General features: G+C 36.8%; 1 protein-coding gene and 1 non-coding gene across 8 annotated transcripts in view; one reads left to right on the top strand and one right to left on the bottom strand.

Moving 5' to 3' along the window:
- The window catches only part of SPEF2 (sperm flagellar 2), a 189,541-nt gene that overhangs the window by 152,284 nt on the left and 14,069 nt on the right, over window positions 1-23,188 (bottom strand). For 6 of the 7 annotated variants that reach the window (XR_007726853.1, XR_007726854.1, XM_050795775.1 and 3 more), the window contains exons 3-7: window positions 13,536-13,788; window positions 10,711-10,881; window positions 8,434-8,574; window positions 5,803-5,867; window positions 781-967 (exon numbers count right to left, since the gene is read on the bottom strand). Coding sequence is in view for 4 of the 7 variants with exons in the window: in XM_050795775.1 (XP_050651732.1) it covers window positions 781-967; window positions 5,803-5,867; window positions 8,434-8,574; window positions 10,711-10,881; window positions 13,536-13,788 (817 nt within the window). In the remaining 3 variants the exon portion in view is untranslated. The remainder of the gene's footprint in view (window positions 1-780; window positions 968-5,802; window positions 5,868-8,433; window positions 8,575-10,710; window positions 10,882-13,535; window positions 13,789-23,188) is intronic. The other variant, XR_007726855.1, reaches the window with a different exon arrangement.
- LOC126957753 (U7 small nuclear RNA) lies at window positions 22,473-22,533 on the top strand. Its single transcript, XR_007726923.1, has one exon. It is a non-coding gene; the product is annotated as a U7 small nuclear RNA (small nuclear RNA).

Genomic DNA, 23,188 nt, shown 5'->3' with positions numbered 1-23,188 from the left:
TGGACTTCTCTAAGTATCACTCCCCCAATCCCCCTTTCACCTTCACAGCACTTTCATACTCCAATGTTCTTGCTGTTTTCAGAAAGCTCTGGGAGACAAGTATCTTGTTATTCTTGCCCTCTGTTATATCTGTGGGCCTATCACAAGTACTCAAAGCATAGAAGTTCAATAAATATGTGTTCAATGTAAGAAATGATCAGTGATTCTCAAGCTGTAGTGGAGTCAGGATCACGTAGAGAGCTTGTTAAAACAGATCACTGGGCCCTACCTCCAGAGTTTCAGGTCTGATCTGGGGTGGGGCCCAATAATCTCTATTCCTAAAAGTCCCAAGCAATACTGCTGCTGCTGGTCCAGGAGCCATGCTTTAAGAACCACTGGAATAGGATTGTGAACAAAAGGAGAGGACGAACAACTTTTCCATATTGTTTTCATTAAACCCTTCCCTTTTTCCTCTAAAAGTAACAATAGAGTACACATGGCAGACATAGATTTTGGGTTCCTTTTAATGTATTCTTTATTATGGTAAAATATACGTAACATAAAATTTACCATTTTAAAGTATACATTTGTCTTAATTACATTCATAATGTTGTACAACTATCACCAGATTTTAGATTCATCAGTAAATAGCTGTTTTTTTCTAGTATATTTCCTATTATGATATGATATTTGATGCAGAGTAGCAGATAATACATATATAAACTACATATTATGTGTATAGAAGACTATATTTTGTAGAATTCCCAGCACTATTATTTAACCTTCATCTAAATATCTTACCTCTTGTGCTTCGTGGGCTATTAACTGGTCCATTAACAATTTCCGCCGTCTTTTCTCCCTTTGCTCTCGTGCAAAAGCATCTTCTTCGAGGCGCTTCTGGATTTTTTTAATGTACTCATCATCCGAGTAAGTATTTAACAAATCGGTGGTTGTCTGGCCTGCTGTATCTAAAGAAGTCTTGGATGCACTAAGAATAATAGTTTTTATTTTAGATTTTTTAAAAATAATGTGATCCCATGCCACTATCTGTGACTATGGAGAAAGACCTCAGGAGAAGGATCCCTTGAGTTCACTGTTAATTTGTTAATACAAGCATTGAAGAAAATATTCAAAATCAGTGAGTTCACTGTTAATTTATTAATACAAGCATTGAAGAAAATATTCAAAATCAGTGTGATACCAGTAGCTTAGCAACAGATCCCATTTGCTTCACCCCATTTCTAAATTCTCTTTGAGGTCCTTAGCATAGCCTTCTTTCAAGGCCCATCAGCTTTTTGTTCTTTCACCTTTTTTTTTTTTTTTTGAGATAAAGTTTGGCTCTTGTTGCCCAGGCTAGAGTACAATGGCACATCTTGGCCCACTGCAACCTCTGCCTCCTGGGTTCAAGCGATTCTCCTGCCTCAGCCTCCTGAGTAGCTGGGATTACAGGCATGCGCCATCATGCTGGGGTAATTTTGTATTTTTAGTAGAGACAGGGTTTCACCATGTTGGGGAGGCTGGTCTCAAACTCTTGACCTCATGTGATCAGCCCTCCTTGGCCTCCCAAAGTGCTGGCATTACAGGCGTGAGTCATCGTGCCCAGCCTTACTTTTTATGATTTTCATTCTACCCAGAGATTCTGGATTTCTTTTCCTTTTGTTCCTGCTGGCTCTGGGTCTCTGACCTCCCCTGTTTTGAATCAACAAGAGGCAGACTATTGATAACCCAAGTGTCAGGGAAGGCACAGCTCGCAACAGCAGACCAGGCACACTAAAGCCAGGTCACTAGAGAGTACTTCTATGTACAAATGTTTCCATCTACTACACTCTTCCATCACCTATGAAAATGCAAATTACTCTATCCACTCCCAGATGAACTTCTGACTGCTTAGAACAGTGGCTGAACTCTTATCAAAAACATAGCAGTTGAAAGTTTGCATGCTTACCATGCCACACATGTAAGCACAGGTCTGACTGGCTTCTTGCCCATGTCCTAGAGACTCAAGTAAGAAGACTCAACTCAGAGCTCTTGTCCTATCTCATGTCCAAAACGTAAAGGATCAGGAAGAACCCAGTGGTCTTCGCAACAGAAAGTTAAGCACATTCAATTTAGTGAGTCAAATGGTGGCTTAGTACAGAATTCATAGATTCATTCCAAATTTATCATTAAAAGATACGTTTTTATGTATATAAAGATCAAATAATCATCGATTCTCATCTGCATCTCTTCAAAAAGTAAACAGAATAATACAATAGTACAAGGTATACCATAATGTTACTTGCCTAGAAATAATGAATTTTTATATTATGTATAATCATTGTTTTTGTTATAAGTAATTAATATATTTGGTTTATAATATTACTTATAATCTTATTCAAAAAATAAGGACACATTATTAAAGTGTGTAGAGATTTGTCATCAATTCTTATATAGACACAAGTGCTCTGGTAAAACAAAGTTAACTCATGTTTGATGTTTAATGATGTAATACCTGTATATTTATAATATAGACCACATTGTAATATAGGTCATAATTTGGAGGTTTGCTGCTCCCAGCTGATCTCCTAGTGAATAAGAGAAGTATCCTATTTTTCTTCTGTCTGCACTTGTGCCTAGCATGCCTGGCAAGAAGTTGAAGACTGCTAAATTTCAAATAATGTGCTAAAAAGCACCATTCATGCATAAAAATCAAACTAAAGTTCCGATCATTTTATCAGCAGGGGCTCATCCTTTGATTTTATTCTGTCACTGAGAAGAGCTGAGCACACATTATGTAGGTAGCAAGCACTCAGTAAGGCCAAAGACAAGAGTTTAAGCCTATCTATTTATTAAGATTTAGTATTTAATTGTGTAGCGTAACACTTTTAGATCTTTCATCAAAAATCTTATTATATTTGTACTTAAGTGTGTTGTGCAAAAAGCTCCTGCCCTGGATTGAGCATGGGTTAACAGCTCTCTCAACACAATATTTATGCTGTCAATAACATATTTAACAAATTGCTTCTCCTTTATCAATTAGTCAACTCATCCATCTGTTGTCTTACTCCAATAAAGGTGAAAAAAGCTACGCATTATGTACTTGAATAAATATTCATTTTACTAGATGTAAGTTTCTTGAGGGCAGTGATTATATTTTCTTTTTATCTGTTTGCTTGCCAGACCTTCATCTAATGTAATAATTGTATGTGTATAACCTATTAGTAGCAGAAACCTTGGTCAAATTTGTATTTCTTAAAAAGTAGTTGCTGGGAAAAGCCTCTGATAAATCTATTAATCCAAATACCAAATTACAGCAGCTAATAACCCAGCTAAAGAAACAAATAGCAGACAGTATTTATTATTCATATAAAAAATGAAAAAATGGAGGAACATTGTTACATGGGGAAAAAACAGTTATGAGGGCTCTTGCATTGCTGACATGAGACATCATTTCATTCTTCCACAAAAGAAAAACAGTGGACTTTGAGGTGGCATCCTGAGAAACTGTTCAGGAGCAGGCTATGAAAGAGGCAGCTGCAGAAAGTGCTCCTGCGGTTCAAGCTGGGAGATTTTATTGCCTTCTGGAGTCAAGTTAGTGTGAAGCTTCTCAATGTGCCCAGAACACACTTGATTCTAAGCTAAGATTCAGCATGAACTATAAAAGTATTGAATAATGAAATGGCTTAAGAAGGGTCCTATATCATAACCATAGCCTCTGTTTTCTTGAAACGTTTGCTCTAGGCCAATGCTTCCCAGCATATTTCTTTTTAAGTCCAAAAGAGAAAAGGAACTTTGTGCAACACACTGGAAAGGATTTAGATTCTCAGATGAAGCTGTTCACAGCCAGAGGTAACTGGCCCAGGGATTTCAGCTGCCCCAGGCCTTCTCCTCCTACTGTAAGTAAGGTGTCAATATCTCAGATGCCCTCTGCTGGAAATCTCTGGCAGGACCAAGTGGAGGCTTCTGTGAAGAAGGGACCTGACACTACTATTCCCCTCCCTTTTCTCTCAAAATAGAGCCCCAACTTTATGCAGGGAAACAGTGTGTCCAGTTAAAGACTACATTTCCCAGCTTCCCACTCTGCCAGGTGTGACCATGTGACTGAATGCTTTCCAATAAGATATAAGCAGAAATGTTATATGGGACTTCTGGGAAGGTTTTTGAAAGAAGCTATTTCAGATAGGAGATAACTACTTTTTTTGTCTGTCTTCCTTCCTGATATCTGGAACATGGGCCAAGTGGCCGGAGTCCCAGCAACCAACTTGTATCATGAATGTAACCTTGAGGATGAAAACCACACAACAGGACAGTGAGGCAAAAGTGAAGAGAGGAGGAGCCTCAGTCCTTGATAACCTTGGAGCTACAGCATACGCTATGGGCTGCTTACCTTCTGATTTCTATTACATGAGAGACAAGCAGATTTCCCTCTAATTTCATTCACTGTTGTTTTGGGGTTTCTGAAACTAACTGATAGAGACCTAGGGTCTGGTTGGGTTGGCAAAGGCAATAGGGAGCAGGTAAATGTTTGCAGCTGTAATGCACAGGGATGATCTTTAAGACATTTAATAACTGACATGGCAAGGACACTAACCAATAGATATAGATACTGGTACAGGGCCTGGGAGACAGTGCTGTGTTTCATCTTAACTCTGGTTGCTAAACTGTGTGGAAACTGATGGGTCCCAGGAAAGGGGCAGGCCAGGGAGCTACAGAAGGTAGCATTCATCAAGTAGCAAAGTATTCAGTAGTTTAAGATGGTCTTTTTGGTGGACACCATCTGTTTATCACCACAGAGCCTGTGGCTAGAGAGGTGGGTGAAATAATTAGAAGAAATTGGTGTTTACATGGGCCAAGGTCAGGGTAGGTGTGTACTAGGGTTCAAGTGGTGGCTGCATGGATAAGGAGACGTGGCTTATGTTGCTTTTATGGGTCAGGAGCAACACTGATAAATGGGAGTGGGAATCAGAATAGGGCATCAGGAGTTTCCGCAGAGAGTAGGAGGAAAGGTGATGTACGTAAGTATTCTCCATTTTGCTTGATTTTCTTTCTTACATCTGACTTCATCATTTCTTCCTTATGGCGCTGATTGTCCTTGTTCCTCCTCGTTTGACTGTCTCTCCCTTCCTTCAGAAAATTTTAATATAAAACTGAAGTATGTAATTTTTTTCTGCTTTTCTTTAGAATTAGTACCTTCTTTAACAGAGATTTATCTCATATTTCATAAGATGTAAATGCATAGAGTTTGGATTGTTTCCATTTAAAAATGTAAAAAAACCCAAGCTGTTCCTACATATGTCATCTCTAATGAATTACTTACTGTGAATCAATGACCTCCCATAGAAAACAAAGTGTGAAGGAGCTTTATCTTTAGGTAAATGAAGCCAATTAATGAGGAACTTTGTTCAATGAACCCACCAAAGTGACGGTCTTAGTGACATTTGTTCAATGAACTCATTCACTCAACTTCCTACTGCTGGTGTCTATGCTAACTGCTGAGAGTCTAATAAAGGATTTACTGTGACAAACTTAAATTAGTGGTACCTTGAAACAATTTTAGTTAATGTTTAAAAAATATGTGTGAACTTAGAATAATAAACATAGCACAGAAAAATATATCAACTTTACATTTCATAATAGTCACTTTCTCTAGATGTTTATAAAAGTTGCTAACAAACAATCTGAACTTTAGCTCATTTATCTTCCCTAATATACTCTCTGAATCAACATTCTTCAGAGTGAAAAGATCCTGGAATAGCTCTTCCAGATAAACTATTTCTAAATATTCAAAAGCTAAGTGTAGAACATAATGCAGTTTTGTGATTATTAAAATAGCTCACATCTCACCTTTCTTTTGCTTGGAGATCCTTCTTTATTAATGCTTCGAACTTCTTAATTTCATTAGCTACATCCTTTAAAGAAAATTCATCATCAGTTCTCTGCATCTAAAAACCATTGAAACATCTTCATTTACCATATTCATTCAAGTTTATAAAATGACATGTACTACTAATTCAAGGTAATTAGGATATGAAAAGCTGCATTCTAAAAATTTTTTTATAATTTTGATGTGTTGCTTTTAGACTGGGCTAACTATACCTAAAAGAATGTGAAAATTGCCTCCCCTGAATCATTCACTTCATGATTTTGACAGGGCACCAAAGGGCATTTCATTAGAATACAGATTATCAAAGAGTCAGGACATACATTTTTGGATACAAATACTTCTTTTTCTTTCTTTCTTTCTTTTTTTTTTTTTTTTTTTTTTTTTTTTTTTTTGAGACTCACAGAGTGAGTCTCACTCTGTCGCCCAGGCTAGAATGCAGTGGCGCGATCTTGGCTCAAGGCAACCTCCACCTCCCAGGTTCAAGTGATTCTTCTGCCTCAGCCTTCCAAGTAGCTGGGATCACAGGCATGCGCCACCACACCCGGCCAACTTTTGTATTTTTAACATAGACGGGGTTTCACCATGTTGACAAGGGTGGTCTCAAACTCCTGACCTCATGCGATCCTCCCGCGGCCTCCCAAAGTCAAATATTTCTTTAAAAATTGTTGTCTCGGGTGTTTTAAACAATATTAAACAATATTAAATATATTGTAACATTTACACTATTAATTTGTTACCTGAAGTTTAACTTTAGCTCACCTTTGTGTTTTACAAACATTTTTTTAAAAACTTTAATCAGGCCAGGTGCAGTGGCTCACACCTGTAATCCCAATACTCTGGGAGGCCGAGGCCAGCGGTTTGCTTGAGCCCGGGAGTTCAAGACCAGCCTTGCGTACCTGTGGTCCCAGGTACTCAGGAGGCTGAGGCGGGAGGATCACTTGAGCCTGGGAGGTTGAGGCTGCAATGATCCATGATTTTACCACTGCACTCCAGCCTGGGCAACAGAGTAAGACTGTGTCAAAAAAGGAAAACAAAAACAAACAAAAAAAATTTAATCAACTCAGGGACATACGAGAGATAGATACGGAAATGGAATCAGATGAAAGCCTCTGTAGGTGGTAATTTTACAATCCAAGTACAGAATATTTTGTTAATATTTAAAAAACAAAAAAATGTGAATTAATATAAAACTCAATGGATATAGGAATCAGAGAGATCTGTCAGTCTCTGCTTTACTACCACTGGGTAAAACATGTCAACTACCTGGGTCTCAGTTTCCTCATCTACAAAACCAGAAAAATAATACCCTACTTAGAGAGTTCTTTACAAATTAAAGATAATGTGAAGTGTCCAATCCACAGCTTGATATACAGCGCATGTTCAATAAATGGTAGCTATTAATCATCTTTATAGGTCACATGAGAGAATATGAATCATCATTGTAGCAGTATGCAGTGTGAATTGCAGGAATTTGTATCAAACTGAACTGTAACATTGTTCTCCTGGGAAATATAATCAGATTGCATCTTACTGAAATGATTGACAGTTGGTGTGGTCTAGTAAAATGTCACTGGTATAGGTATCTTAAATTTAAATATACTGATAGCAATAAGTCACTTACCATTCCTGGGATTTATAGAAAAATAGTGTGGTATGATGAGGAATTGAGTAAAAGTATATAGTAGGAATGGCATATGTATGCTATGTGTACCTTGACTGGCCCCTGCTGTACCCATGGCAGTTATGACCTGCTATGGTTTGTATGATTGTCCCTGAAACCACATGTGAAATCTGATCCCAGTGTTGAAGGTGGAACCTAACGGGAGGTGTCTGGGTCATAGTGGTGGATCCCTCATGAATAGACTGATGCCCTCCCTGTGGGTAAGTGAGTTCTTACTCTGTTAGTTCTCATGAGAGCTATTTGTTAAAAAGAGCCTGGCACCTCCTCTCTCACTCTCTTTATCCCTCATGAATAGATCGATTCCCTCCCTAGGGGTGGGTTCTCACTCTGCTAGTTCCCATGAAAGCTGGTTGTTAAAAAGAACCTGGCACTTTCTCTCTCCCTCTCTCCCTCCCTACCCGCTCTCTCTCACTTTCTCTCTCTCCATGTAATGTCTGCACATGCTGGCTCCACTTCCCCTCCCCGTTCTCCTTACTAAGGCCCTCACCAGATGCCCAGTCTTGAATCTTCCAAATAAGCGACATAAACCTCTTTTTCTTTATAAATTACCCAGCCTCAGGTATTCTTTTATAGCAACACAGATGGATAAGACATGACCCATTACAACAGCACCCATTCTGACCTACTTTGTTATTGACCACAGAATCTTTTTCAACATAGGAGTCCAGACTGCCATTTAATAGGAGTTTGCCATTGCTGGCCTAAAGCTATATTCTTCGTTCTGAACAAATAAGAATATAAAATGAGTTGAATATGCATATAGTAGAGGAATTCTGAATGAGAAAGGACAAAGTCAGAGATAATTTGGAAAGCAAGTGTGAAGTTTTGGAAGGTCTCTTTATATGTTTCAAGGGGAGATTACTCTTTAGTTAAGACAAACACAGCACACTATTAAAGGATTATCACTTACCTCTGCCTCTTTTTTCTTTTTCATCATTTTTTGGGCCTCGAGTGCTTTCAAAGTACGATTTGATGCAGGTTTAGGAATCTGTATAATAGCTGCTTGGATTTTGGCCATTATTTCATTTTGTCGTCTTCTGTTTAAGTATTGCTGAATATCCCATATACATTAGTTTAGTGATTCAGAATAACAGAATAAGCAATATAATACACTCATACGTACAAATATATAAAATTTATCTATTGAAATTTTCAGAACCCAGCAATTAGCCAAGGGACTAGGTGTCACAATTGTGTAATGTTAAGAAGCACGTGTCAATATGACTTACTCTGAAAAGTATGATGTTAAAACACAATTCTGGAATCTGAAAATTGTATCTATCAAATGTCTGTATTTTCATTCTGTGTGCTGATACTAAAAGGACAATAAAGATGTCCCAAATCTAAATAAGAGTATAATTCTTTCCCAATCCTACTGTCATGACCTTACCAAGCATGGGAAGAAAAAAATTCTATCTCTGAAGATGGTCCAATTAGAAAATTCTATCTAGGAGACAGTTTCTAGGTGGGCTCCTGGGAAACCCAATAAAAATGACAAACTTCCCCAAAACCCAGTCACACTTTAACAATGAGTTCAGGGGCAACCTCAAACATTGAATTAACACTAAATTATGTGATATAATTATTGGATATTCTCTTCTGTATGTAGGCAGTAGTTATTTTAAGAAGAATATAAGCAGGAGAATGTAACTGAAAAGAAAAAGTGACTGAAAATCAGATAAAGTATTTTAAATGATTTAAGAGGCAATATGTGAAACTAATCATGACTTTACTACTAATACATTATATTAGAACTAATATGATCATTAGTTCCCATGTCCAACGATAAAAAATTTCAATTTACCATTAAAAAGGCCTAAATAATAGACAATTTTCATTTCATTTTCTAAAATATGAATATTTATTTAATTGCAATATGTGTATCTTTTTTTCTTAAAACCAGGAAGACACAGGGTCTCCCTTTTGCCTTATTTGTTCCCTATGATCATTTTGAACATAATTTATTTCAGAATATTTAATGGTATTATATTTCCTTTTTCTCAACTTTCTTGGAGACCGTCTGCATTAGGCTTGGCACTAATGGACAGGCTGATTCCACATAAATTAGAGTCACTACAATTGGCCTCAACTTAAACACTACTTTAAGAGTGCGTTCTCTCTTTATCATGTGACACCAAAGGGAAATATAATCCTTTATTTACCCTCTGGCAAGTCATAGAATTACATGACTGCTTTACATTGTATTATATATAAACTCTACTCCAGTTAGTCCACTCTTCTTCTTGAAGCTACTAAAACATCCAATTCTGAACTCTGAGGCAGGTAGAAATAAGCATCCCTGTTTTTACAGTTGGAGAAATTGAAGCTGAGAGTTGTTTAGAGGCTGGCTCAATGTTAACCAGCTTGCAAGTGATCTTCCAGTTTGTTTGTCATCTTTTCATTCTTCCCTACAAAGAGCTGACTATGTTCAGAATAGAATTGCTTATCATTCCAAATAAATCCATGAATTTAAAAAGTGATTTTACAGGGCAATGGGAAGAACTACATAATTCTTTTGCCTGTAGTTTACACATTCCATATACCCAGTCACCTGAAATACTCTTAAAAATTTTTAATGATTCCATGTACCATTATTCTCTCATCCACAAAGGCACAGAAGATCATTAAAGAGTTTTAAAGAAATTTGAGAAGGAGCAGAGAGTTAGTCAAAGCAAGAAGCAAGGGCCAGAAGTAAGTTAAGAGTTGTTCAAGGTGATTGAAAAGGTAAGCAAGCAAAGGATTACCTCACATTTCCAAGAACAGAGAAATGGGGCAGCACTAAAGGTTGCAAAAGAGGAGAAAGCGAGGGGACAATGTCTGATCTATCTCCCTCAGTGGTGACAATGGCAAGTGCCTTTGACCAATGGGGTAGCTAGTAGCAACCCTCCATCCCTAAAGCAGCTGAAACAATGATTTCTACCAGTGAAGGTAATGCAGTTATCTTGCCACTCCACAGGATGGCAGTTCTTGTTCTCAGTCACAAGTAGAGGGGACAGTCAGCAAGAGTCAGGATGGAGAAAAGGAGCAGGGGAGAGATAGAAAGGGTGAGAGTAGGGCAGGACAAAGTCATGCATCAGGAAAGTGCAACTTGTGCTCCACTACTGCTTATGCAATGTGTACTATAGGCATAAATCACAAACTGTATACTATGCACTAATGAATTTCTGAAAAAATAGTTCTATAGAACCTTTTTTATAGCAAAACATCTTTGCTCTTCTTTGAGTTTTTGAAATCTTTCAAGTTTCTCAAAATGCAAATGGGCAAGATCTTCTTTCACGTGTTTATATTTTTCTTGAAACCTGTATGTAATCCGCATCAGATTGAAATCAGTTTGACGTGGGATCATGTGTCTAAGTCTCTAAATGAAAAAAGCATTTCAAAAGATTCTGTTATTAGAGAATAAAAAGCACATGTTCATTATAAGCACAAATAAAATTTGTCTTCAAAATGAAATTCTTTAAATTACTATTGTTGATAGTTAAGCTAAATTCAAGCCTGTTCCAATTACTCATATTTTTAATTGATGTAAGTGCAATTACAAAAACATTATCCTTTGTGTTCCTTCTTACAAAATAGCCTCGTATATACTTTTATAGTTAAACTTTTTACACTGAGTTTAATTTTCAATAAGTGGTATTTATATTCTTGGAAATGTATTTTTGCAAAAATAATTTCATTAAACCAATTTTAACATATACGAGATAATATAAGAAGCTCGATTCTTCCCATTGCTTAGCCACTGCTTAGTAAAAAGTGAAGAAACATTAAAACTTCCTAGGTTTGTGTTTCAGCTTTCCCACTTACTAGCTGCATAAAATTGGGCAAGTTACCTAATCCACCTATGTCTTAGTTTCATCCTCTGTAAAATGGGATTAATGAAAGTACCTATCTTTTATGGCTGTTGTGAAGATCAAGTAAAATAATATTCACAAAGCACCTGAAACAGGGCTTGGCACATCACTAGGCATGCCATTCAATAAATTTCAACCTTATTGGTATTACCTGCATCTCTTCTCATCTAGTATCAAAGAAGACGGTATCTCTACTTCTTTCCTACGATAGATATCATCTCTTCCACATGAACCATTGATTGTATATTCCTCTTTCCGTCCCCAGAGGGCCTCTTACCATCTGGTCCTCATACCATTTTCATCTCTCCTGCCACTGACTCTTTTTCTCAACTGATAAGTGGCCCCAGTCTCTAGGCCCATAAAACAAGCAATCTCATACTTCACTTGAGCTTTTCTTTCCTACTGTTCTCTTCTTTACCTCCACATTTCTTGAAAGAATAATCTATGCTACCCTCTTCCTCATTTCCAAAGTCCTTCTCAACTCACTGCAATCCATATCACTCTAATGAAACATTTTTCTCTCCCTAATATGTAAGCTCTAAGAGGGTTGGGGCTTTTCCAGTGTGTTTGTTGTGCAAGTGCTTGACAAAAAGTAGGAGCCCAATAAATATCTGTTCAGTGAATGAATTATTGACTCTGGAAGTTCACCCATGACCAACATCAAATGAGCTAATAGGCTCTTGTTTGTCTTCATCTACACAGCTCTTATAGCACTTGCCACTGTTGACCGCTTTACATTTTATTATATATAAACTCCACTCCAGTTAGTCCACTCTTCTTCTTGAAGCTACAAAAATGTCCAATTCTGAACTCTGAGGCAGGTAGAAATAAGCATCCTGTTTTTATAGTTGGGAAAATTGAAGCTGAGAGTTGTTTAGAGGCTCACTCAATGTTAACCAGCTTGCAAGTGAAGGAGGCTGAATGCAATATTAAATTATTCATATTAAGCCTAATCTAATTTCTAGCTCTCAAGGAGTGCTGAGTCCATTCTGCTACTAGACTTATAATGATATCCATGAAGAATGGACAAATATAAACATGGAGATGGCCCTCATATCTATTATGTCATTGCTGCTTCAAAAATTAAATTTAAAAATATAATTCTATCCACTGATATTTACTATTTTGCATGAGTGCAGCACTCATGATTGTTCCAGAGGCCTGTAAAAGTTAACACACTTCATTTGCCATAGGAAATGCATAAGAACGGGAGAGAATTGTCAACTAAAAAGTCATATCAATTAGTCAATAACACATTTAATGAGTATTTACAACGTTTGAAACATTGTACTAGACATACTCATCAAGTCTGATGTACTAAAAATCTGGTACGGTCATATGACAAATAAATAATGAATACTTAGCCAACAATATCAGTATCAGGAGGGTAAAGCCAAGAGAGTGAGAATTACTTACACTCTAGAGTTCCAAAGGAAGAAACCATGTGTACTGGGCTGCACAGTTCATGAGGAACAGTTTGGGGAAGAGGAGAGATGAGAAGGGTGAGCTTGGGTGTGAGGGAAGGAAAAGCAGGAATAGACAGTCATATTTAAGGACAGACTGTCAATTAACATAGAAGAAAGAAATACCATGCTGAGGACTAGAAAGAAGTCAAAATAGGTTTCTGAGCAGAAGAATCCAATAAAAGTAAAATTTAGGGAGGATTCACTTAGCAGTTGATTGACTTATCCGGGAGATTGAGAGACATTTTAGCAGGTTGTTGCAGTAGCTGATAAGATCTGGGCAGATATGATGGGGTAGAAACAGCAGGGGAGGAGCAGGCACAAAAAGTATTAGGCCTGTAGTCCTAGCTACTCGGGAGGCTCAGGCAGGAGGACTGCTTGAGCTCAGGAGTTCAAGACCAGCATGGGCAAAAAAGCAAGGCCCTGTCTCTCTAAAACAACAACAACAACAAAAAGTACTGGAAATTAGGAAAAGAGTTTGATAAGCTATTGCCAATATGGATAGGATAGAGAGAGACATCAAAAATGGCTAAATAAATTCAAAATATTAATATAAAATAAAACCCAAGTATGGCCAGTAACATATGTAAGGGATATATTTGCCTAATGAGGTTTCTTTGAGAATTCAATATCATTGTCATTTCTCTTTATCAAATTTTACATTGTGACATGCTTATTACGCTTTTTTATGTACCTACCTCTCGAAAAGTTTCACTTTTCATGTGTTGAGGTCTTAAATTTGTCAGAGGTTGCATGGTTTGCATCTCCACTCCAGTCAGTCCACTTTTCTTCTTTTTCTGAAGAGCAATGTACAATTGATATAACAGCTTTGTTGCCACCCCAGGCTTTTCTGTGATGATGCCATGGGCCACATTCTGATCAAACTGCACACCCAGAAGGTGAAGTGTTGGCTCCAAGCGAGAAAAATTATTAAGTTTGGCACTTGAAACCCTGGACAGTAAAATATTTTACATAATTAGACATTGGCATTAAAGACAACAAACATCAGAAATATTATTATCTAATATTTTGAATTATTTCATGTTCTTTTAGCCGTATCATTCCTCTGTAAAACCACTCTAATGTAAATACATTGAGATTTTTTATTGACCATGCCTACCTGAACTCCATGCATTCATTTCTCTTAAATGACTACACTAAAATTTTCTGCCCTAAATTGACAGTAGAATTTCTTCAGAAGTGAATACAGAATTCACAACACCTAAACTTGATATACTGTTCCTAGTATACAATTTCTCAAGAGATTGCATTCAGGTAGTGGTTCTAAATCTTTTGTTTTTGAATCACAGATACCTTTGAAAATCTGACAGCTATGGAACCTTTTTTACAGAAAAGAAAACATACATTTACATATATAGACAAAGCATGTATAACATCTTACAGCATGTTTTTTTTTTTTTTTTGAGACGGAGTCTCGCTCTGTCGCCCAGGCTGGAGTGCAGTGGCCGGATCTCAGCTCACTGCAAGCTCCGCCTCCCGGGTTCACGCCATTCTCCTGCCTCAGCCTCCCGAGTAGCTGGGACTACAGGCGCCTGCCACCTCGCCCGGCTAATTTTTTTGTATTTTTTTTTAGTAGAGACGGGGTTTCACCGTGTTAGCCAGGATGGTCTCGATCTCCTGACCTTGTGATCTGCCATCTCAGCCTCCCAAAGTGCTGGGATTACAGGCTTGAGCCACCGTGCCCGGCCTTAGCATGTTTTTGAGCCTCTTACAATCTAACCTAAAAGCACCCATCCTCTAAAAGGATGTGGAGCTGAGGAAATATAAGAGTGATTTCTAAATATGAATGAGGAGCCAGCACCACGAGATGGCCAATGTCAACAAAAATAGTGATGCAATATCTTGAATTCATGTTCTGGTCACGTGGTGTAACTTACTGTCCTGTTTCCTCTGTGTATTAATAACTCTTTTAACAGAAATATTTAGCAACGTATATTTAGTATATTATGCTGCATCAATCAAACTTCAAATAAAATATTTTAAATTAATAAAAGAGAAACAGGCCTCAGAGGAGACAAGAAGAGATATTGCATGCTACAAGAAAACCTTCTCAGCATGAGACTAAATATACTTTTTTAAAGGTCTTCTCAGGTCCAGTTTTACAATCCGTTTCTCCACAAATCACCATACAGTTGGAGATACAACATTTGTCTATAATGACTCAGGTAAAGCAGACCATGTTTTGAGGAATATGATTGTCAAAGAAGATAGTCAAATCAATGACATGTGCTTCCATTCTCTAGAAAGGCATCTATCACCCCTTTTGATCTTCCATCATAGTTGTCCTTTCACACCCTTCCCATCCTAGGAGTCTTGTGTGCTTCACTCACTACACATAATTGGAAAGATGTGAACTGAGAGCGATCGGTCAGAGCTTTGGTCTGGGTTATATATAACCTTGGGCTACAGATTTTAGGGGCATGCTAATTCAGGAGGGAGAGTCCAAAAGCAAACATTACCCATTTCCAAATTTTGTCAAAGCTTAGCCCTGCACTCAAGAAAAAGAAGAGGTTTCTCTTTCTCTCACTTGTATCACGTGGCTCCCAGAATGCAGTTAACAAGCCTGTTAATGTTATAGTTCAGTTACCTACTAGGGTTTAAATGTATTTTACGAACTGGCCAAAGTGCACAGGTCTAATAATACTTCTCTCTGGAAACGTATTTCTAATCAATCAAATTTGGGGAACAGAACTTGTGTGTAAATTGGTGGAAGCCTACTCTTGTTAAAGCATGGGTAGAATCAGAATGGCAGGATAATCAACAGTTGTTTTTTGAACACGGAAAAACCACTGGGACATCTTTGCTCTAGAGACAGAGCATATGAGGTAAACGATGACCTCTGAGGGAATTAAGAAATGTGTGTTAGGAAAAACTTTTCCCTCTCTAATAGCAATCCTTACTTGCTAAGAGACTACCTGTCTCCTTCCCTTCTTGCCATCTGGTGAGGGAATACATCCTCTTACAAGGCAAGTGGTAGCTGCCCTCCCAGAAATTGTCTTGACTATTTACTTTAAAAAAAACAAATCTTCTCAAGTTTCACTATTTGTGAAGGAATAAAAATATTCAAAATCAGGGAATTCTTTCAGAGTTAGATGAGTATTCTTAGAATTAAATTATTTCCAAGATGAATAACGTTATTTACAAAATATATTTCCAGTTTACATTTTAAACTAAATAAACTAAGTGTTAGATAATATCCCCAAATCATAAGCCCTGGTACCAGTTGCCTCAAAATTAGGCTATGACAAAAAAGGGATTGTTTTCTCGACCAAATATACCATTACAAAGGTCATACTCATAAGATGTACTGATTCTTGTCTTATTTAAAAGATCATCTGCCCTGGGGAGAAAAATGGGTTGTTCCAAGAATTGAAGATGGATATTTGGTTCTTAATACAAGTAGGACCCTCTTCCCACATTAAGGAATGCAGTGACTCTTGGTGAGAGAGAAAGTTAGTCCTTTGTAGTATATGACAAGCAGGGCTGTTACAAAGGACACACACCTGTCCAAAGGTGGAACAAGAGTATGAAATCTACCCTCTGTTCAGATTGCTAAGCCTTGTTCCTGGCATGAGATTGCTTCATCAAAAATGTGGCTCCTTTTTCCTTGTAAAAAGGGCTTTCTGTTCACCAAGGCCTGCATTTTTACAGTCATTTCCAGCCAGATGGGGACCCTTTTTCCATTTCACAAAAGGCCCTCTGTGGTCCTGCCTACAACAGCCACTTTGGTACACCTGAAACACTGCATCTGCGATCTGGTCAGGATGGTCTTTTAACTTTTCCATGGTTAAGCAGATATCCTCTCTGATATCTCTCATTTATTCATTGGAAACAATATTATAAGCCTGCTATGGACCAGGACAATGCTTGGAGCACAAAGAATAAACACACTCTGCAACTTTCAGGATCTTTGCAATCTAGTTGAGGGGTAAACATTCATTTATCATTCATCAAACATTGTTTGGTCTCCTTCATGTGGCAGGCACTCTGATAAGAACTGATATATAAATAAATAATTATAACTTGATAACGATAATGTAATAAGGAAAGGGATGTCCAAAGTTTTGTTAGAACAAAGAGAAAAGGGGGACTAAATCTAAGAAAGTAAAAGAAGAGTTTAGAGAAGGAATAGATTTTTAGCTGGCACTTCAGAATAAACACAAGTTTCTCATGGTAGAACTGAAAAAATAACATTAATCTGCAAAGGTGCAAGGCATAACAAAAACATATGATGTGTGTGTGGACCAGAGAAGCTTAGGTTAGGATTCTAGGTTAATGGGAAATGTGGCTGGAAAGGTGAATGAGGGTCACACTGAGAAGCACCTTATAAAGCCATGACCTTGAGAGCGACAGAGACCGGAACACTCAAATTTCTTAAGCTGATGGGGATATCACACCTAGAGATATAAGTGTAGAGTTTTAGCTTCATGGTGGGAAGTCTAAACAAGGTCTCTATCTGGAGAATTTACTAGGAAATGTAGGCATTCATTAATTTAAAAAAACATTGACTGAAAGTTAAATATGTACCAGGCCTCTGTTAAGCCCTAAAGATATAAAGAAAAATAACCTAACACCCCTAACTTCATGGTGTTTTGTGCAATGTGAAAGAAACACAGATGAAGAAACTGACAACAAAGTGATCAGTGTTATAAAAATTAAATGTGTAGGTTGAGTTTCTAACTTTCATAAAAGGATAGACAGCAACAACAACAAAAGGATTGGACATCTGGTTATGTGCAAGTCATAACACATCAATCTATACGTATAAGAACTCCTGAGAAATCACAAAAAAGAAAAGGAGGGCATAGACACTGACCTACCTACCCTGGCATTCTTATACCTTGGAGGATAATCCAGCTTCTATTGGCAGCAGCAAAGCTAGGAACAGAGGGAGCGAAGGGCTGAGAGGTGAGGCAGAGTGGGGAGCCGGGGCTAACAAAGAATTTATATGTCATGCCCTTGAGGAAGAGATGTGTAATATGAGATGTAGGTATGGGTTAGGATGTTACCCTGTACACCAGAAGGTCAAGAAATTGGATGGGATTAGCAAAACAGGGTTTATTTGGTATGATAGTATAGTTCTAATCTATGGCTTCTTTTGTGTCATACAGTTACTATATATACAACTAGGATAATCTAGATTATGAAAGAATAATTCCTCTAGCATGAAAATATCAGAGATTCTTTTGCTCAGAAGTCTTATAACACAGGTGCAGCTTCATAAAGGCCTATCATTTCAGACAAACAAAAATAAGAAGTACTTGAGCAGGAAGTATCAGGTTAAAATATTATGGATTTGAAGTAGATCTTCATAAATGGCAGAGCGAGAACCTCCAAAAATCTAGTCCTCCTTAAAGACAACAATAAAACTGACAAAAAATTGTAAAAGTCAACTTTTTCATAACTCTGGAAATTAGCTAAAAGCTTGCAACAACTCAAGGAGCATTTATTTAAGAAAAGTTGCTTAATAGTGGTAAGGACAGAGAGCTTTTTGTCATTTTAGCTTGCTCCATGTCCATACCCCTCTCCCTAGCTCCATGGCGGCTGTGAAAACCACCAGCAGACTTACAACCATGGCAGCTATAAAAACCAGCAGTTTAGCAGTCATCAAAGCAGCAGACAGATTTGAAGTGCCTCTGAAGTCCTGTCTTCAGAGTGTTGCTTTTTTTTTTTGAGACAGAGTCTTACTCTGTCACCCAGGCTGGAGTGCAACGGCATAATCTTAGCTCGTTGCAACCTCCAACTCCCAGGTTCAAGAGATTCTCCTGCCTCAGCCTCCCGAGTAGCTGGGATTAAAGGTGCCCACCACCACGCCCAGCTAATTTTTTGGTATTTTTAGCAGAGACAGGGTTTCACCATGTTGGCCAAGCTGGTCTCAAACTCCTGACCTCAGGTGATCCACCCGCCTTGGCCTCCCAAAGTGTTAGGATTACAGGCATGAGCCACCACACCTGGTCCAGAGTGTTGCTATTTAACTATTTAACGCAGTAGTGTTGTGAAAATCCCCATTTTCACACCTTGTCATTATTTGACCTAATAGAGCTTACTCACTGAAAAAAGTCCTATCCCAAGGGTGTTAGGAAAAAACAATCATAGCAATTGTTTATAATCACAGTTACCTGAGACAGTAAAACCAATTGGAACAAAGAGGAGCCTGGCCAAAAACTTAAAAGGAAAACCTATGAATGAGATGTCTGTTAGGGACTCTGAGGCCATATGCATGTGTAGGAATGTATGGATGCCTAGGAAAGACATGAGGAGGTCCAAATCTCTCACCTTTGGCTGACTTTGAGATGTTGCATAAGCAGGAAGTAAAGGCTAAGGGAAAGTTGTAAACTGCCAGAGCATTGAAAACATGCCATAAGCCACTCATAGAGTTTCTTAGCAAAGGAAAATGTATTGGTCCAAGGTGTTAAAAGATATCTCTGTTCAATTGCTGACCACTAAGCAAATCAACTAAAGACTTCAGGTGCAGTATACAAGAGAGAATATAGACTTCACAGAATTAGTCCAGGAGAGTTACTAAACAAACAAACAAACAAACAAACAAACAAAAAGCAGAAGCAGCAGCAACAACAACAAACTCTGGGAATATGTAATAGTCTGAATTGACACATTATATTGTTTTAAATGTCCAATTTTCAAAAATTATGAGATGCACAAAGAAACAAGAAAGTATGACCTATAAACAAGGAAAAAAAAGGTGAATAGAAACTCTGTGGGGAAGTCTTGGACAAAGACCTGCAATGACCTATTATAAATATGTTAAAGAAGGGAAAATAAACTATGTTTATAAACCCTCTTCCTGTTTAGAAAAAAAAAAGTGCAGCTCACTGCCAGTGCTCATTTAATTTTACATAAACACATTCTATGAGGCTGAAGCAAATCTGACTAATTTTCAATGTGAAAATAAAATATAAAGACTGTTCTTGGAATGATTTCTAAATAGAACAAACACCAGAATCATCAGAATCATGTATTTTGGAAAAACTGGATTCACCAAATAAATATTTGGCCAACAACTGTTGGAGAACGATGTTAACGTTATACATAGGAATGCTATGTTTTCTGGGATTTGATATTTTTGGTGATCGATAAATACTACATTTTGTAAATGGAAATACTACTGCTAAAAATAGAATCCTGTAAATAGAATGATGCCTTTTGTTTCCAAAGTCAAAACACTAGAGCAATGCAAAAACAATAATAAAAGCAAGATATTTCATGGTAAAGTTATCTCAAGGTAAATGCTTCACCTGCAAGCACTGCCAGCTAGTGCTCTCAGGGTAAATGGGAAAATGGTTAAAGTTCAAATAAAGTATGAGAACACTGTTTCAACAAAAAGAGAGTATCAATAAAGAAACAGAAATTATAAAATTAGGAACACAGTGAAATTTTGAAGTTGAGAAGTACAACTGAAATAAAAACATTCACAATAATAGTTCAACAGCAAACTAGAGTTGGCAGAGGAAAGAATCCGAGATCTGAGAACCCAAAGATAGGTCAACTAAAACTATTCAGGAAAGGGAAAAAAAAAGCATGAAGAAAAATGACCAGAACCTCAAAACACATACATCCAATCTAATCATGAGAAAAACATTAGAGAAATTCCACCTGAGGGAAAATCACTTCACTAGTATGCTTCAAAACTGTCAAGATCATTGAAAATAAGAAAAGTCTGTCTGAGAAAGTATCACATTCAAGAAGAGCCTAAGCAGATATGATATGATATGCTGGATGGGATCCTGGAACAAGACAGACATTAGGTAAAAAATTACAAAAAAAATCTAAATGGCATATAGATTTTATTTGATAATAATATACAAATATTGGCTCATTAATTGTAACAAATGTACCACACCAATGTAAGATGCTAGCAATATGTACAAATAGATATGTACAATATAGGAAATTTCTGTATTATGTCAATAATTTTTCTGTAAATCTAAAACTGTTCTGTAACAAAAAGTTTATTTAATAATGAACAAAGTCTCAGAGACCTACAGGACATCACCAAGTATACCAATATACACATAATTGGTGAAATATATGGGAGAGAGAAAGAAAGGGGACAAAAATAATCTTTGGAGAAATAGTGGCCAAAATTTCACAAATGTGATGAAAGATACGGATCCACACATCCAAGAAGCTTAATGAACTGCAGTAGGTTAGTCACAAAGATGTCTACACCTAGACATATTATAGTCAAACTGTTGAAAGACAAAGACAGAGAGAATCTTAAAAGCATCAAGAGAAAAATAAGTCATCAAATACAAGAGTTTCTCTATAAAATAAACAGCTGACTTATCAGAAATTAGGGAGGCCAGAAGGCAGCTGGATGACATGGTCACAGTGCTGAAAAAGAAAAACTGCAAATCAAGAATTCTATGACTGGTAAAAATATATATCAAAACTGAAGGATAAACAAAAACTAAGATAACTCATTGTTAACATACCTGCCCTATAAGAAATACTAAAGGGAATCTTTAAGTCCTAAATGAAAGGACAATATTCAGTAACTCAAATCACATGAATAAATTTTAAAGCACGTCAGTAGAAGTAACTACATAGAGTAACATAAAAAATAGTTTAAATATATTTTTGTTTGTAACTATTTTCTTCTCCTTATCTGATTTAAAAGTTAAGTGCATACAGCAATAATTATAAAACTGACTTGATGGGTTTAAGATGTAATTTGTAGGACAACAATAGCATAAAAAATGGAGGAGACAATTGAGCTACACTGGAGCAAATTTTTTTCTATACTAATGAAATTAAAGTAGTATTAATCTGAATAGTTTGATTTAAATTAAAATATTAATTGTAATCTTCATGAAAACCACTAAGAAAATGACTCAAAAAATACAGTAAAGGAAACAATAAGGGAATTAAAATGGTATTAGAAAATATCTAACACAAAAGAAGGCAGTAGTAGAGCAGTAAAAAAGACATAAAACATATACACAACAAATATCAAAATTGCACACTCAAATCTTCCTTCATAATTATATTGTAAATAAATGGATTAAATAACTACAATTACAAAGAGGGAATTGGCAGAACAGATATACAATCCAATCGTATGCTTTCTACAAGAAAATACACTTTAGATTCAAATACACAAATTTATTGAAAGTAAAAGGATGGAAAAACGTGTATCAAGCAAATAATAACCAAAACAGGACTAGAGTGACTATAGTATCAGGCAAAATTGACTTTAAGAAAAAAAAAAGTACTAGTTGATACTAAGAATATTTTATATTGTTAAAAAGGTCAATCTCTCAAGAAGACATAACAATTATAAACATATATGCATCTAACAATGGAGTCACAAAATACATGGAGCAAAAACTGAAAGAATTAGAGGGAGAAATAGACGATTCAACAAGAACAATTTGAGACTTTGGCTCCAACTTTCAATAATGGATACAGCAACCAGGCAGAAGAGCAGTAAGGAAATGTAAGACCTGGATAACACTATAAACCTACTGGACCTCACAGATATCTGTAAACACTCTATTGAACAATAATAGAATATACATTCTCTTCAAGTACATATGAAACATTTTCAAAAGGAGAATATATGTTAGACCATTTTTAAAAACAGCTTCAATAAGTGTTGCAGCTCTTTTAGAATTTGTCTAGCTGGTTTTACAGGTTTTACCAGAAACCTCTCACCAAAAAAAAATTTCATTAAGTTTAAAGAGATTGAAATAACTGTGTTGTCCAATGACATTGTAATTAAATTAGAAATAAGTAACACAGCAAATTTGGAAAATTCAAAAGTATGTGGAAATTAAATAACATCCTCCTAAATAATAAAGAATCAGAAGAAATCACAAGGGAAATTAGAATATTATTTGAGATAAATAAAGACGCAAAATGACATACCAAAACTTACCTGATACAGCTAAATCAGTGCTTACAGGGAAATTTATAGCCATCAATGCAAATGTTAAAAAAGAAAATCTAAAATAAAAAAGTTAACCATCCATAACAAGAAACTACAAAAAGAAAACTAAACCCAAAACAAGCAGAAGTCCAGAAATGACAATAAGAACAGAAATAATAAAGCAGCTGATATGGTTAAGCTTTGTGTCCCCACCCAAATCTCATCTTGAACTGTAATCCCCATAATTCTTACATGTCTAAGGAGATACCTGGTGGGAGGTATAGGATTGGATCATGGAGGCAGCTTCCCCCATGCTGGTCCTGTGATAGTGAGTGAGTTCTCATGAGATCTGATAGTTTTATGAGGGGCCCTTCCCACTTTGCTACTCACTCTTCTCTCTCCTGCTGCCTTGTGAAGAAGGATGTGTTTGCTTCCTCG

This window comes from Macaca thibetana, chromosome 6, assembly GCF_024542745.1.
Source record: "Macaca thibetana thibetana isolate TM-01 chromosome 6, ASM2454274v1, whole genome shotgun sequence".
NCBI classification, from domain to species: Eukaryota; Metazoa; Chordata; class Mammalia; order Primates; family Cercopithecidae; genus Macaca; species Macaca thibetana.
Note: the sequence above shows the minus strand (reverse complement) of the source record. Positions and strands in the feature narration are given on the sequence as shown.